The sequence below is a fragment of the Panicum hallii genome, chromosome 7 (assembly GCF_002211085.1).
Source record: "Panicum hallii strain FIL2 chromosome 7, PHallii_v3.1, whole genome shotgun sequence".
In the NCBI taxonomy this organism is placed as follows: domain Eukaryota; kingdom Viridiplantae; phylum Streptophyta; class Magnoliopsida; order Poales; family Poaceae; genus Panicum; species Panicum hallii.
This window is the reverse complement of record NC_038048.1, coordinates 38,896,821-38,910,292: the sequence shown is the minus strand read 5'-3', so window position 1 is coordinate 38,910,292 and position 13,472 is coordinate 38,896,821. Positions and strand designations below refer to the sequence as shown.

The 13,472-nt window shown below is 45.4% G+C and overlaps 2 protein-coding genes across 3 annotated transcripts; one reads left to right on the top strand and one right to left on the bottom strand.

Annotated features, from left to right (window-relative positions):
- The first annotated feature begins 1,516 nt into the window (after positions 1-1,516).
- LOC112899094 (F-box/LRR-repeat protein 14-like) lies at positions 1,517-7,628 on the top strand. Of its 2 annotated transcripts, none has more exons than XM_025967427.1 (16): positions 1,517-1,673; positions 2,178-2,551; positions 2,623-2,751; positions 3,057-3,264; positions 3,399-3,545; positions 3,807-3,881; positions 3,975-4,046; positions 4,260-4,331; positions 4,513-4,584; positions 4,847-4,918; positions 5,346-5,417; positions 5,762-5,833; positions 6,132-6,275; positions 6,559-6,630; positions 6,830-6,976; positions 7,057-7,628. In XM_025967427.1, the coding sequence occupies exons 2-16, from the start codon at positions 2,345-2,347 to the stop codon at positions 7,173-7,175; spliced, it is 1,680 nt and encodes a 559-aa protein (XP_025823212.1). In that variant the 5' UTR covers positions 1,517-1,673; positions 2,178-2,344; the 3' UTR covers positions 7,176-7,628. The 2 variants fall into 2 exon arrangements, with proteins under 2 accessions (XP_025823212.1, XP_025823211.1); XM_025967426.1 differs by having other exon boundaries at positions 7,073-7,603.
- A 615-nt stretch (positions 7,629-8,243) lies between these two features.
- Positions 8,244-12,350, bottom strand: LOC112899095 (calcium uptake protein, mitochondrial-like). Its single transcript, XM_025967428.1, has 9 exons — positions 11,873-12,350; positions 11,221-11,288; positions 10,905-11,128; positions 10,511-10,594; positions 9,818-10,031; positions 9,238-9,414; positions 9,030-9,149; positions 8,530-8,804; positions 8,244-8,455 (listed from the first exon to the last, which is right to left on the bottom strand). The coding sequence occupies exons 1-8, from the start codon at positions 12,177-12,179 to the stop codon at positions 8,589-8,591; spliced, it is 1,410 nt and encodes a 469-aa protein (XP_025823213.1). The 5' UTR covers positions 12,180-12,350; the 3' UTR covers positions 8,244-8,455; positions 8,530-8,588.
- Between the last annotated feature and the right edge of the window lie 1,122 nt (positions 12,351-13,472).

Sequence of the window (13,472 nt, the reverse complement as noted above, 5' to 3'; positions counted from 1 at the left end):
AGACATTTCTCGGTCAGTTCAGCAGCTCAACGGCGGCTCCATCGCAACAAATGTTCCGCCAACGGCTTCGTTACATCCATCGCCCCGGCGGTAATAAGCTGTTTGGTTTTTGTTTTTTGTGGCTAAGTCCTCGTTTTGTTTAGATTACGGTTCATAAGAGACGTAATGTTGATTTAGCTTTACAGAAGCAGCTTGGTGTCAAGGAATACGATAAGCGACTCTCTTAGCCATACATAGGGAAATTGTTGTGTTCCTACATAAAGGATATACATGAGCATAAAAATATAAGGTGTTCCATCTTAATATAGCTTCTATGGTTTAATTTGTTCTACACGAACTATAGACCACGAGATTTAAAATAACAGTTATATGTTGTCAATTTGTATGCTCTTCCCGTCAATAAAAAATAAATATAGCTCCGTAGCCTATATATAACCTTTGCAAGTTACTTTCTGGCTCAAACATTGAGACCATTGTATTAAGTTTATTGATTAACATTTTTCTCAAATTAAATGATGATCTGGTTTGATTAAACTACCCCTAGACAATAAATTCTTTAGGACAACTAGAGGAAAAGATGCATCTCGTTATATTCATGGTCCAGTCATGTCTAGATTATTAGATAATAAGTATTTTTATACTTGTGATCTCAATGAATGAAAAAAAATGGCAAAGAGGATAGATAAGTCCTTCGCCTATTAGTCAGTGTGCTACAACATTATTTTTTTTCCATATGGACTAGACCGATGCACTGTAACAACAACTTCTATGTTTAGGAGCCTAGGATGCTTTTATCAAATTCTTTAAACTGCAGGATGTTTTTTAATATTTTCCCTTATTTATTAAACTTTTTTATTGCCACATCTTTCACTTGATTGTCTTCAATATTCAACAAGATGAATAGTATAAATAAAATAAAACAATAAAAATTTATACTATTTGGAAGGACATCGCACTCGATACGTTAAATCGCTTTCACATGTACGAGCTATACGCGTACATTATTTCTCTATCGAGCAAAATCTAAATCGACACCAAAGCTGGGCAGAAGATGCCACCATACTAATACGGCAATATGCAAATGTAACGTACGTGTAGTACGCTACGACCGTACAGCGTGCAGGCCGTGGGAGCGCACAACCAACCGTTCAGTTCTCGCACAACCGAATTGAAAAAAGTCGTAACGGAGCGAGTAAAACCGCGGGGCCCACGTGTAGACCGTAGGACGGACCAGCGGCCACGGGCCCACAAAAACCGGCAGCGCAACCCGGGGGTTCTCTCCTCCTCTGCCTTATCCGCTCCGCTTCCCTGTGGCGTGGCCCCCATCCCCACATCTCTATCGGCCACCAACCCGCCATCCGATGTCAGTCACTGACATGCTGGCCAACACGCCTCGTGACCTCCTTGTCAGTGACAGATCCCGCAGCAGCAGTCATATGGCGCAGATCCGCGCCTCGCGACACGTGGAACTCACCCGCTGCTTCGGCTCTCGCTTTAACCATTTCTTCTCCGCCTCTCACTCCTCGCGACCGCGCCTTCGTGTCCCTCTCGCTCTCCCTTTCCCTTTCGCGGGTTCGTTTAGGCTAGATGCGATGATGATTCGAAGAGGCGCGAAGCTTATTTTGACCTTAATCCGAGGCTAAACACTGGCACGGTGGCTCAGCGGCGTCTCGGTGAGAATCCCGTACCCGATCGGGTGGATTTGATCTCTTGCTTGTTAATTTGGCGCGATTTTTCGGGGGTTGTTGATCTGTCCAGCGTGCTCTCGCAGCGCTTGCGATTTTCGTCTTGAGCTTCGTGATTATGGACAGAGATTTTGGGCATTTTTCTGTTTCTCCGAGAAAATTTGATGCAATTATCTGTCTTGGGGATATTTGTGTTTCAATCGTACGCTCCCAGGATTTGTGCTTTGCTCCTTGCGTAGGTGATGGCTGATTCTATTGTCGTAGGACTAATTTATTCTTGCGAGTTTGATCACATTTAGGACTGGCAGTGTGTCATTGCAAGTCTCTAATTGCGTGCAGGATGAACATCTGACCCGGAATTGAGTGATTGGGGGGGGGGGGGGGGGGTTAAGTATTGCTTGCGTACATAGTCTGGCTATTGCTTGTGCGCTTGTTTGCTGCAGTGAGAGTGAAAAATCTGAAAACCCTACGACGTTTTGATGGCGCCTGCAGGATGGGGACGAAGAAAGTGAAGTCTGTCAATAGTCGTAATCACGCGGGGAATGGATGATATGGTCGTAAAAAATCACAAATCATCAGCCAGAAGCCATACTGTTGTGCCTTCTTTTGAACCCATTGAGGGCCAGGAGTGATTGGTTTCCGTTCAGTGCACCGTCACCATGGGCAGCGCCTGCTCGAGGAAGAGGGGCCAGCTGGTCCACGAGGATGATCTCTACAGCGCCAGGTTCTCCAAGAGCGGCAGCTTCAAGTGGCTCCTGCACACGCTGCCTCGCAGCAACTCTGCTGATGTGCACAGGAGAGCGCGGGGGCCAGCGCTGGGCCGGTGCCCGTCGCTTGTGGAGCTGTGCGTGGCCAAAGTCCGCGAGGTGATTTTACTGCCTTTCCTGTTTGCTGAAGGAGTGCTTGTTCTTGGCTGAATCGATGGGGATGATTGCAGGACATGAATAGCTACTCTGATTTCTCCCTGCTGCCCAGGGATCTTAGTCAGCAGATATTCAATGAGCTGGTGGAGTGTGGAGGCCTCACGGAGGCATCCCTTGGGGCTTTCCGTGATTGTGATTTGCAGGTGATGATTCTGTTCTTGTTTGGCACACCATTCTGGGTGAACTTAATTGCAGGGAATTTTACACCATTGTTTGGAAATTTAAGGAATGATGTAATGTAACTCTGCCTTTCCTGTGGAATCTGAACAGGGATGTATAATCCATGTTCCAATCGATCAGGCCTAGTATCTACTGTTAGGGAACGAGAAAGGCATCTTACTAGGCCCTGATATCTACTGTTTTGTTGGGGCCTGCATGGCCTAGTCTTAAGCTTAATGATGTGCACTATATCGAACGGGACCTAACTTGGGACATCTTCTTGTAACAGGATATTTGTCTGGGAGAGTACCCTGGAGTGACTGATGTTTGGATGGAAGTAGTGGCTTCTCAAGGGCAGTCCTTGCTATCTGTTGACATCTCTTGCTCAGATGTGACTGATAGTGGATTGAGTCTTCTTAAAGATTGCTCGAGCATGCAAAGTTTGGCATGTGATTACTGTGATCAAATCTCAGAACATGGACTTAAAACATTATCAGGTCAGTGTTAAGCTGATAACACAACAGCTGAGTTTGCTGCCAGCTGTATGATATTGTGATGTCAACCTTGTTCAGCTTCAGCATTAGAGATCTTGTTTTTGTTATTCTGCCAAGATAACATCCTAACTTTGCAGGCTTTTTAAACTTGACATCACTGAGCATTAAGAAATGTGCTGCTGTTACTGCTGAAGGAGCAAAAGCCTTTGCAAACTTAGTTAATTTGGTAAACTTAGACCTCGAGCGATGCCCAAAGATTCATGGTGGGCTTGTGCATTTGAAAGGTATCCTTTTCTCTCTAAGCTCATCAATTATGAATTATGACCAGACTGCCACCTTATTTTCTGCAAACTTGGAATACGTTGCAGCGCCAGCTACTTTTGTTAGTTTGTTATCAAGACAACTGAATAGTTGTGAGCCTTTTGGTGTCCCAACATGCATAATGCTTATCTTTGCATGTTCTAAAGGGGAAAAAACTTGTATACACCTATGATGTGAATTCAGATTAAATTCCATTGGATGCTTAACAGAACTTTGTGTTACAGGCTTGAGAAAACTGGAAAAACTGAACCTGAGATACTGTAATTGCATCACAGATTCAGATATGAAATATTTATCAGGTAGCACCTCCCCTTAGCTGACTGTCGTGAAGATCAGTACATGGTAACTTACAATGATCTCCAAGGCTAACAAATACCATTTTCCTCCTGCAGATCTCACAAATTTGAGAGAACTACAACTATCATCCTGCAAAATCTCTGATTTTGGTGTATCTTATCTGAGAGGTAACTCCATGAAACATAAATAAGTTTCTTCCTTTTATTCATTGCAATGTTTGGTTCTTGTTTTACCTTGGTGGGTTTGACTGTCTGAAGTTACATCCCTTGTGTAGGTATTCATATTTTTGTTTGAATAACTGATTGGTTTTAGTAGTTCAGTAACATGAAGTTTCAGTTGAAGTTAGCTCATGTTTTGTATTGTTGGTTCATTTCATTCAGGTCTACACAAGCTAGCTCATCTAAACCTGGAGGGCTGTGCAGTCACTGCAGCTTGTTTGGAGGTTGTATCAGGTTTTGTATCTTTTTCTGGGCATACTGTGCCGTCAATTTAGTCCTCTTTCTCTTCCCCATGTGTACACTTCTGGCGATGGACTCTACAGTAGTATCCATTTAGACTGTTGCATAAACGGCTTCAAGTCAACCACTTGGATACCAAAACATCACTAAGATACTAAGAGTAATGCTATTGCAGGATTGGCTTCGCTGGTTTTGCTGAATTTAAGTAGGTGTGGCATATGCGACGAAGGCTGTGAGAACTTGGAAGGTAAAAATGATGCAGATTACTGAACTTTTGGCAAACTCAATTATCTGTTATAGGGAAGTGTTTCATCGTTTTTCTTGGCTATATTAATGATTAAAGTTGTAGGTTATCAATATATATCTCACTGCACCAAATAACTTGTCAAACATATAGTATGCTTGTACCAGTTTTGCTGCGAGCTGGCTGTGTATGCAACCCCATTTCATATCCTTTAAATCTAACTTTTGTTTACTTCATCAGTTCATTGACTGGCGCTGCCTTTCAGGTCTTGTCAAATTGAAGGCTCTAAATTTAGGGTTCAACCACATTACAGATGCCTGTTTAATTCATTTAAAAGGTAAATATTATTTATTTTTTATCTTTAAATTAATTCACCTTAGGATTTATATATAAGTAACAATTATGTTGCATATTTTGTGGTAAAGCGTTTTAATGTAGTATTCCATAAAACCTGATCATTATCATTATAAGAAAAATAACCAGACCTTTTCCTTATAAATCAGTGTTCACTGTTTCTTTCATGCGCAAGTAATGCTAATAAGATGAAAGGAGATGCAAGCCCGGATGGCATCTTCAAGGAAGCCTGCATGACATTCTGTGCACGTGCTATAAGCCTATAAGTACAACATTTAGTGGAATCATGGAAGCACACAATTCTTATATTTATCCTTCTAGAAGTACATCAGAATTATAATGCCACTGTGTATCAATTGATGCATAATAAGGAAACTGTTTTTTTTTCTGATGCCCTTTGTTCCTTTCAGATTTGATCAACTTGGAGTGCTTGAATTTGGACTCATGCAAGATTGGTGATGAGGGTCTATTTCACCTGAAAGGTGAGCTTTCAATCCCTTGATAAATTTCAAAATAATGCTGGCAATTATTAATTATGTTGTGTTTCCTGGTGTTTTATTAAGAAAAAATTTGAGACAAAAAAACACACGGAATAAATGGACTCATACAGTAAGACATAAGCCATAGCTTACTGTTTGTGAAGCGACATATGTTGTTGGCCTGTTTCTTTTTAATTCTTTTTTGTTTATTATCCTTGCTCGTCTGCTGAAATCCCATATATGCTCACTTTTTTTTCATTGTTTGCTACTACATTTAACATTTTGAGCTTTTTTTGGTTGTTGCTAAGCATCTATTGATCTATTTTTTGCATCTTGATGTGCTGTAGGCCTCATGCAGCTAAAAAGCCTGGAGCTTTCAGACACTGAAGTTGGTAGCAATGGACTTCGTCATCTCTCTGGTTTGTTTAAAATCCTACACAAATGCTAGCAGTATTCACAGTTGATTTTCTTTTCTTTTCTTTTCTTTTTAATCTCTGCCCATAGGGCAGTTCAGATTCCGTATTGGCTTGTTAATTTACACTGCTATTGCTGCAGCCTTTTATAAAATTGGCCTGAGTTCTCAATAGATGCTTCTTACCCATACACTTCATGATTTATGACTTCAAGTTGTTACACTAGGATGATTTTAACTTTTTAAAATATATTGTAGTTTATATTTGTTTCAAAATCAGATATTAAGTTGTTCTGTTGCTGCAGGTCTACGTAATTTGCAGAGCATCAATCTCTCTTTTACATTGGTTACTGACATTGGTTTGAAGAAGATTTCTGGCTTGAGTTCACTGAAGTCCCTTAATCTTGACAATCGCCAAATCACAGATACTGGTTTAGCGGCTCTTACAAGTATGCTGCTCATATTAGTTAGACTAGTATGGTTGCTTTTTACATAACCAAAAGTGTCTTACCACCTACAAGGGGTTTCATTGCAGAAAAATGGTTTGACGGTTATGTTAGTTTTGCATGTTGTTATCAGTTCTCTGATTAGCTTATTTCCACTTCTGAAGATGATGTTGTTTCACATGTAAATTGTATTGTAGTAGGGGTTTCCCAGTGTCAGTAGGCAAGGTTTTGCATTGTTATAGACTTAAGATTACATAACCATATCATGGCATGGGCCTTAATGCAGGTCTCACTGGACTGACACACCTTGACCTATTTGGAGCTCGCATAACTGACGCAGGCACAAACTGCTTCAGATGTAAGTGCACATACTCAAAAGATGACACGTGTGGACTACTTACTATGTTGGCGCTGAAAAATGCAGCAGCTTTCTTGGCTAGGGGAGCCGTTTCGTTTCTGTTTGCAACCATCTTACAGGAGCATTGCATCTATTTATATCAGTGGCTCTCTTTAGTAAGGAATCTAGCTGCATTTTGAACATCAAACTGCTGTTTCAGTTTTCAAGAATCTTCAGTCCCTGGAGGTCTGTGGTGGGATGATCACGGATGCGGGCGTGAAGAACATCAAGGACCTGAAAGCTCTGACGCTGCTCAACCTATCTCAGAATGGCAACCTCACGGACAAAACCCTGGAGCTGATCTCTGGTACGTGTTCTTTTTGCTGCTTGTTCAGTTGTTCTTTCAACACGCATTTATCAGTACGTTTGTTGATTCTCGCCTAACAGTTTCACCTGGCCACAGGCCTGACCGCACTGGTGTCGCTGAACGTGTCCAACTCCCGGGTGTCCAACTCGGGCCTCCACCACCTGACGCCGTTGCAGAACCTGCGCTCCCTGTCCCTTGAGTCCTGCCGGGTGACGGCGGCCGAGATCAAGAAGCTCCGGCTGGCAGCCCTCCCCAACCTGATCACCGTGCGGCCGGAGTGATACGGCCAGGCCCGGCCCGGCACTCCAGCAGAAGCAGCGACCTGTAACTGTAAGCAAATGTTGGCCTGGCTAGAGCAGGCCTCCCTGTACATATTTTTGCAAGAACAAGCTTGAGCAGTCTGTACATATTGGTCTTTGTGTCGTGTCGGCGTGCCTGAGGGTCGCCGGACTTAGACTACTGCGCCCGTGTACCCCCGTGTGGGCGTGTGGCCGTGTACCCCAGGAATGCTGTGATGGGAAGGAACAATTGTAAATATGCTGCGCTTCCTCTCCATGTGGGGTGCTGCTGTGTGCTGTGTAAATAGATTGGTGCACTGCTAGATGCTACCTTTGCTTGGTCGTAAAATCGTGGTATCATGGGCTTTGTTACAGTTTTGATGTGATGACTTCCGCAAGGAAATCGGTGCCACCTGCTGCAGTCACGGTCAGTGCAGGGTTTGCATTTCGGGCATAACAACCGGTACGCCAAATGTACCTTCAGGTGGGTCACTAACACGTGGGACCCATATGTCAGTGAAATGGTATGCAGAGAAATCATCTCCCGTAGCGTGGCCAAACGCCCAACCAAGCCCTATTTTCAGAAATGGTTCCTCTGTAGTTGTCCTCGCCATCTCCTATGTTAGTTTTCCCACTGATTTTCAGTTTTGAATTTGAGAACTTTCTCAAATTTGTCATCACTTCAAATCATTTTCAGCGCAGAAAACTGCTGGTATCTGCTTCAGGTGATTTTTCAGTTAAAATTTTAGCAGTTCCAATTATTTTCACTTCCACTGAATTCGAAACATGACGGCTGCCACTGGTTCCAGGAACCCTGCAGGCACGGTTATTTCTAGGGAACAGAATGCTCATGTTTGCTAGAAAAGAGAACTTGGAACTTTTTCACTAGGGGAGTAAAGTTTTGATGTTGTCGATGGTGGATTGTAATTTGTTTAGGTGTTATATTTCCTGTAAGAGCGTATATTCTGTATTCGCTTGAGGTAAAAGCAGAGAAAACCTTCTGACTAAAAATACAGGTGAATGGAAGACATTTGACAAGGACTTCTTAAGGTCATATGGGGTTTAATTTACAAACGGGATGAGAATAACACAACGTAGACAAGACACTATTTACAGTTACTGGGCCCACACGGACGATATTTACAGCAAAATCTTTTCGACGTCCAGCAGCAGCGCACTACTTGGTGGTTATCTTCTGCACCTGAACATCGATGAAAATCGTGTCAAAATAAGATACCATAATAGAACAGTAGAACAAACTATTCACATACTTACCTCGAGATGACAATAAAAAGTCGAACGACATTTATATTGAGGATCATAGAGAGAACCAATCAGAACACCATCTGTCGAAGTGAAGAACACTTCCTACCATTGAACCAGCAAGACAAGAACCCCAAAGGGCCGGGTATTGTTGGTTGACGAATATCAGTTTCTCGTCTTTGTAACGCTCTTAAGAACTCTTCCGAGCTCAGGTTCCCATCCTGATTTGTGTCGAACACATGAAAAATGATGTCCAGCACTCTATCAGTTAAGTCAACCCCGCAAACCTACAACACAAATAAAAATGAAAACTTAGATGGCTAGAACATCAGTTAGCAGCTCAGTGACCAAGTTTTAGAAAACAGCTGATCATTTGTCAAGTAAGTCAAAAGTGACTTCTCAGTGTTTGATCAGCTAGCTCAAAAGTTTGCTCTGTCTCAATAATCAACTTAGACTTGTGATGCCAAAATAAAATAAACAAGCACACCAAACTTGGTGGAAAAAAAACTTACATGTTGCGCCGCACGTTTTAGATCCTGCTTTGTCAACAATCCGTTCACTTTCCCATATGCGAAGATGGCCATCGACAGTGGCTCCAATCTTCGGCGCAAATAAGCAAATGCCTTAAACTCCTGAAGTACCAGATAAACATCCATGAGAACAATAAGAAAAATAATCTCAGTGGAATATAATTCATGTGACCAAGGCGGCAAATCGTACCTCAAAGGATATGCGAATGTCCTTCAGATCAGGCTTATTGACCAAATCATCAACTCTATCAAGCAGCATGCTGATGTGATTCATGTCAGCAGAAGCAACCATGGAAAATGCAAAATCCTTTGCTGGTATTGTTTTAGATGACTTGACATCATAATGACTGAACTCCAGAAGAATAATCTGCATGGAAATTGAACAGAGAGAATGGTAAATACAGATAGCATGAAATAGTGTGTAGAATGCAAAATAATCCCTACGTGATGTACTATTTTAAAAACATCAGTCAAGTTAGGAAATATTGCAGTAGTCTATAAAGTTTAGAGAACTTAACCAACTTAAAAGGGTAAGTTCAGATGACTGAACAGAAATTATTGAGGCAATGAAGGAAATAAACAACCATTGGCAGGCAGGCATATGTCTATATTGGTGCCATGAAAAGTAGGTGTTGGATAAAAATATACATGCTATAAAAAGTAGGTGTTGGATAAAAATATAAATGCATTTTCCTTCCAGGTCAAGTCAGGAGGCAATATTTGTGGACAAATCATCATGTGTTGACAAAAGAATGAAAGAAGCAAATCACCTCGTCATGCAAATCCTTCAAAAATTTTGTAAACTTATCATAGTGTAGAGGTCCATTGCCATCATTACCAAAGAAGAACTCAACCACTCCACCATTTTCCACAGGCTGGCCAACTTTAAGTCCAATACGTAAGCCATCCTTATGGGTGGCTCCTTGTCTATTAAAAGACCGCATCAGTGCCATTATTTTCTTAAACTCCTCTCTGTCGATCACCCTGAAAAAGATGTCATGTCCCAGATGAGAACAGCAAATTTACATTGAGAAGGTGGCCGAAATTTATCCATACCCTTCTGTTATCATCAACTAAGAAGTCAGATGATTGAACATGCTCATAAAGAGCAGGTCTTTTTCTGGGCGAGATAAATTAACTGCAGGCAATGATCACAGGTAAACAATAGTATAGCACAAACAAGACTTTTTAAATATATTCTTGTCCGTGCATGAATACAAGAGAAATTAAAGGAAAAACATACCTTTAGCAGCTTTACTAAACAACATATGCATTACACAGGAAAAAAGAATTTCAAACTGAAGTGAACTAGACTTGACATAAGTTCAATTTTCTCTCACTCCATCAAATTCTTCTTGTTCATTTGCCAAACACAAATAGAACCGAACAAGTTGATGTCTAAGAAACAGCACACTGCAGAACATATTATCAAGACCGAGTGTGGTGGTAGGATAAGAACTCACCCGCTATGGTCAACGTCGAACATTTTGAAAGCCGCACTGAAATTTGACTCGGGAATGCTGAGCAATGTCACAAAAAAGATGTACCTGTCAAGACACCACAGGAAATTTAGAAACTAATAATATACCTGTCTAGCAGTGCATCATACAGCAAATAGCTATGGTATTCACCATGACTTCCAATACATGCATCGTACCTATGGCGTGGTGCCATGTTTATTGATATATACACTACTTCATTTATCCTGAACAGGTGCTATACAAACACCTACAGATTTTCAAGGTTTTCTTACAATAAACCGAGGACAATATTTATGCAGAAATCCAAGTGGCTTAAGTTCAATATTCTGAATACAGTGAATAGATACAGCATTTTTCTAAAGTTCATTCCACTTACTCGGCAAAGGAGATGAGGCCATCGCTATTTGTGTCGAACATCATGAAGAATTCCGATGGAGCACAATGCAACTCTCCAGGGCTCCGCTCCCCCCTTAATCGCCCTTCGCGAACTGCAGTCGACTCAGATGGAGGGAAAACAGGGACTACTGCCCTCATCAAGTCAGCGGGCAACATGTAAACTTCGCCTTCTGGGTTCCTCACAGATGCAAAGTACTCGAAGATCTATCCAGAAATAAACCAGTTAGAAATTTGTTGCCAAAACTTACTGAATCGAATTTCCCCGAATATCCTTAATGCAGCACTACATACATTACCTTTTCAGGAGGGCTGAGAAGCCGTATCCTCTTCTCGTAGTTAAAGAACACCCTTCTGCGGAATGAGTCTGTAGGACGCGCAGAGTGAAGAGAAGAACAAAAACGATAGGATTATAATCAGATCAACACACCACTCAGATTTGCTAAGCTTGAAGAATATAAACTCAGACAACTAAGGAAAACTGCACGCATTTAGCAGCGCATGCTTACGTGCTGTTGATCGAAAAGCAGAAATCGTAACGGACTTTCCTGTGCGGTGACGCCGCGTCACCTAGTTTGGAATCTAGTGACCAATTGGCCTATCACTTAAGTAGCTGGATCGGTACAGCCAGGACAACACCGTACCGCTCGCAACCCAAGCAGACCGTGTAAACGGGCGATCAAAAGCAGCAGAAGCGTACAACCTTGCAAGGAGACGACTTGGCACAGTTTGTAGCTTTACCGCGCAAAGCTCCAAGCATCCTAATGCAAAGCAGTAAGCCAAGCCACACTAACACGAAACAATAGCGGCGGCAGAGATCGCAGCAGCAGAAACCCCCTAACCCGAACGCGCGAGTCCATCAATCAAATTAAACCCCTCAACCAGCACGGAGACCGGAGACAGAGAGATCGCAGACCAGGAGGAAGCAAGCGGGAAGGACAGGACGCTCACCTGCGAACAGGAATCGACCCTTCTCCTCCCGGGCCTCCGTGGCGCCGGCGACCAAGATCTGGCCGCCGACCGCCTCGCCGGAGTCGGCGAGCGAGGGCGGTTTCAGCCACAGCCCGAGCCCGGACCCGGCCAGCGCCACGGCGGCGGCGACGATCGCAGCCTCGCGCCCGGTCCCCGCCCCCGTCCCGGTCCCGGTCCCCGCGGCGCTGGAGAAGGGCCGCGCCGGAGGCGGAGGGGGCGACCTCAGCCGCCCGACGGCGGATCGGAGGAGGCGGGCCGCGCGGGGCAGGGAAGCCATGGCCGCCATCGGTCGGATCGAGCTGGTCTCGCGCGCCGCGGCGAACGGTTGCTGCGGATAGGGACGAGGTGGTTGCGGGAGGAAGACGAGGACTAGACTCTGGGAGGACTAGACAGAGAGGGGAGGAGGCGGCGATGCGTAGGTGCGGAGCAGAGGGGAAGGGGAGAAAACGAGGCGGGCGTGTGTGGGTTGGGGGACGCGTCGCCGTGGCGGGGCCGCTTTTATTGTTGCGGAGCGGTGACTGGAGGCTCTCCCGGGTGCAAATTGCTGCGGCCACCAAAGACCAAGGAGCGTGTGTGTGTACGCGGCACCGCAGTGGTGTGCGCCAGTACGTGTGTAGAGTATCGGTCATCACTAATAGCAACTCCAGGGCGTTTGTAAAATAAATTGGATCGGTAAATATAGCGAAACGGTGAGAAAAACGTAATCGAACAGCCTCTGCATCTTGCTCACTTGGCTGTCCGGCTCGCCATCCCCGCTTCTTCCCTCGGCAAAAAAATCACGAGCGTACTTGACTCACCATCGGCTCTACCGAGGTGTGCGGGCGCAGGCGCGCCCATCCTCTCCCACGTGCGATGTCCTGGGCCCTTCCATCTCACCTCCGCGTACCACGGAGCTCCCCCGCCGTCCGCGCGCGAAGCTCCTCCGCCCGCCGCCCGTTGCTAAGGGTGCCTTTGCTTGCTTGGGGAATCAACTTAGATGAAACGGTTCATTCCAATTTCTAAGAATGGAGCCGCTCTGTTCTATATCTGGCAAGCAGAACGGAGCCGTTCCATTTTTTGTTTGGTTGAAGAGCGTGGAGAACCATTCCGTTCAATCTGGATTCCGGCCGGCGGGGGGGCGGGAGCCTGGGCATCCTCCGGGGCGAGCGCCTGGGCGGCCTCCGGCGCCGGCGGGCGGGCATCCTCCAAGCAGGCGCCTGCATCCTCGGGGGGGAGGGGGGGGGCGACTGGAATCGCCGGCAGGCGGGCGCCTGGTGGGGGGGGGGTGTCCGGCGGGCGCGCGCCTGGGCATCCTCCAGCGGCGGGGCTCTGGCGGCGACGCCCCAGGGGGTGGGGGGGACGGGGCGCGCGGGCATCCTCTGGGCAGGCGCCTGGGCGGCCTCCGGCGGGCGCCTGCATCCTCGGCGGGGCCGTCCGGATCCGGCGCGGGGGGGTGGGGGGTGGGGGGGCGCCTGCATCCTCGTCGGGGCCTGGAATCGCCGGCGGGCGGGGGGGGGGGGGGTCCGGCGGGCACGCGCCTGGGCATCCTCCGGCGGCGGGGCTCTGGCGGCGTCGCCCGGGGGGCGGACGGGCGGCAGGA

Coding starts and splice junctions, on each gene's coding strand:
- LOC112899094 (XM_025967426.1), top strand. CDS start 2,345: ATGGGCAGCGCCTGCTCGAGGAAGAGGGGCCAGCTGGTCCACGAGGAT. Junction 4,332..4,512: donor TTGTTTGGAGGTTGTATCAG/GTTTTGTATCTT, acceptor ATGCTATTGCAG/GATTGGCTTCGCTGGTTTTG. Junction 4,919..5,345: donor CTGTTTAATTCATTTAAAAG/GTAAATATTATT, acceptor TGTTCCTTTCAG/ATTTGATCAACTTGGAGTGC.
- LOC112899095 (XM_025967428.1), bottom strand. CDS start 12,179: ATGGCGGCCATGGCTTCCCTGCCCCGCGCGGCCCGCCTCCTCCGATCC. Junction 10,032..10,510: donor TTCGACGTTGACCATAGCGG/GTGAGTTCTTAT, acceptor CATCTTTTTCAG/GGTGATCGACAGAGAGGAGT. Junction 8,805..9,029: donor TAAAACGTGCGGCGCAACAT/GTAAGTTTTTTT, acceptor TTTGTGTTGTAG/GTTTGCGGGGTTGACTTAAC.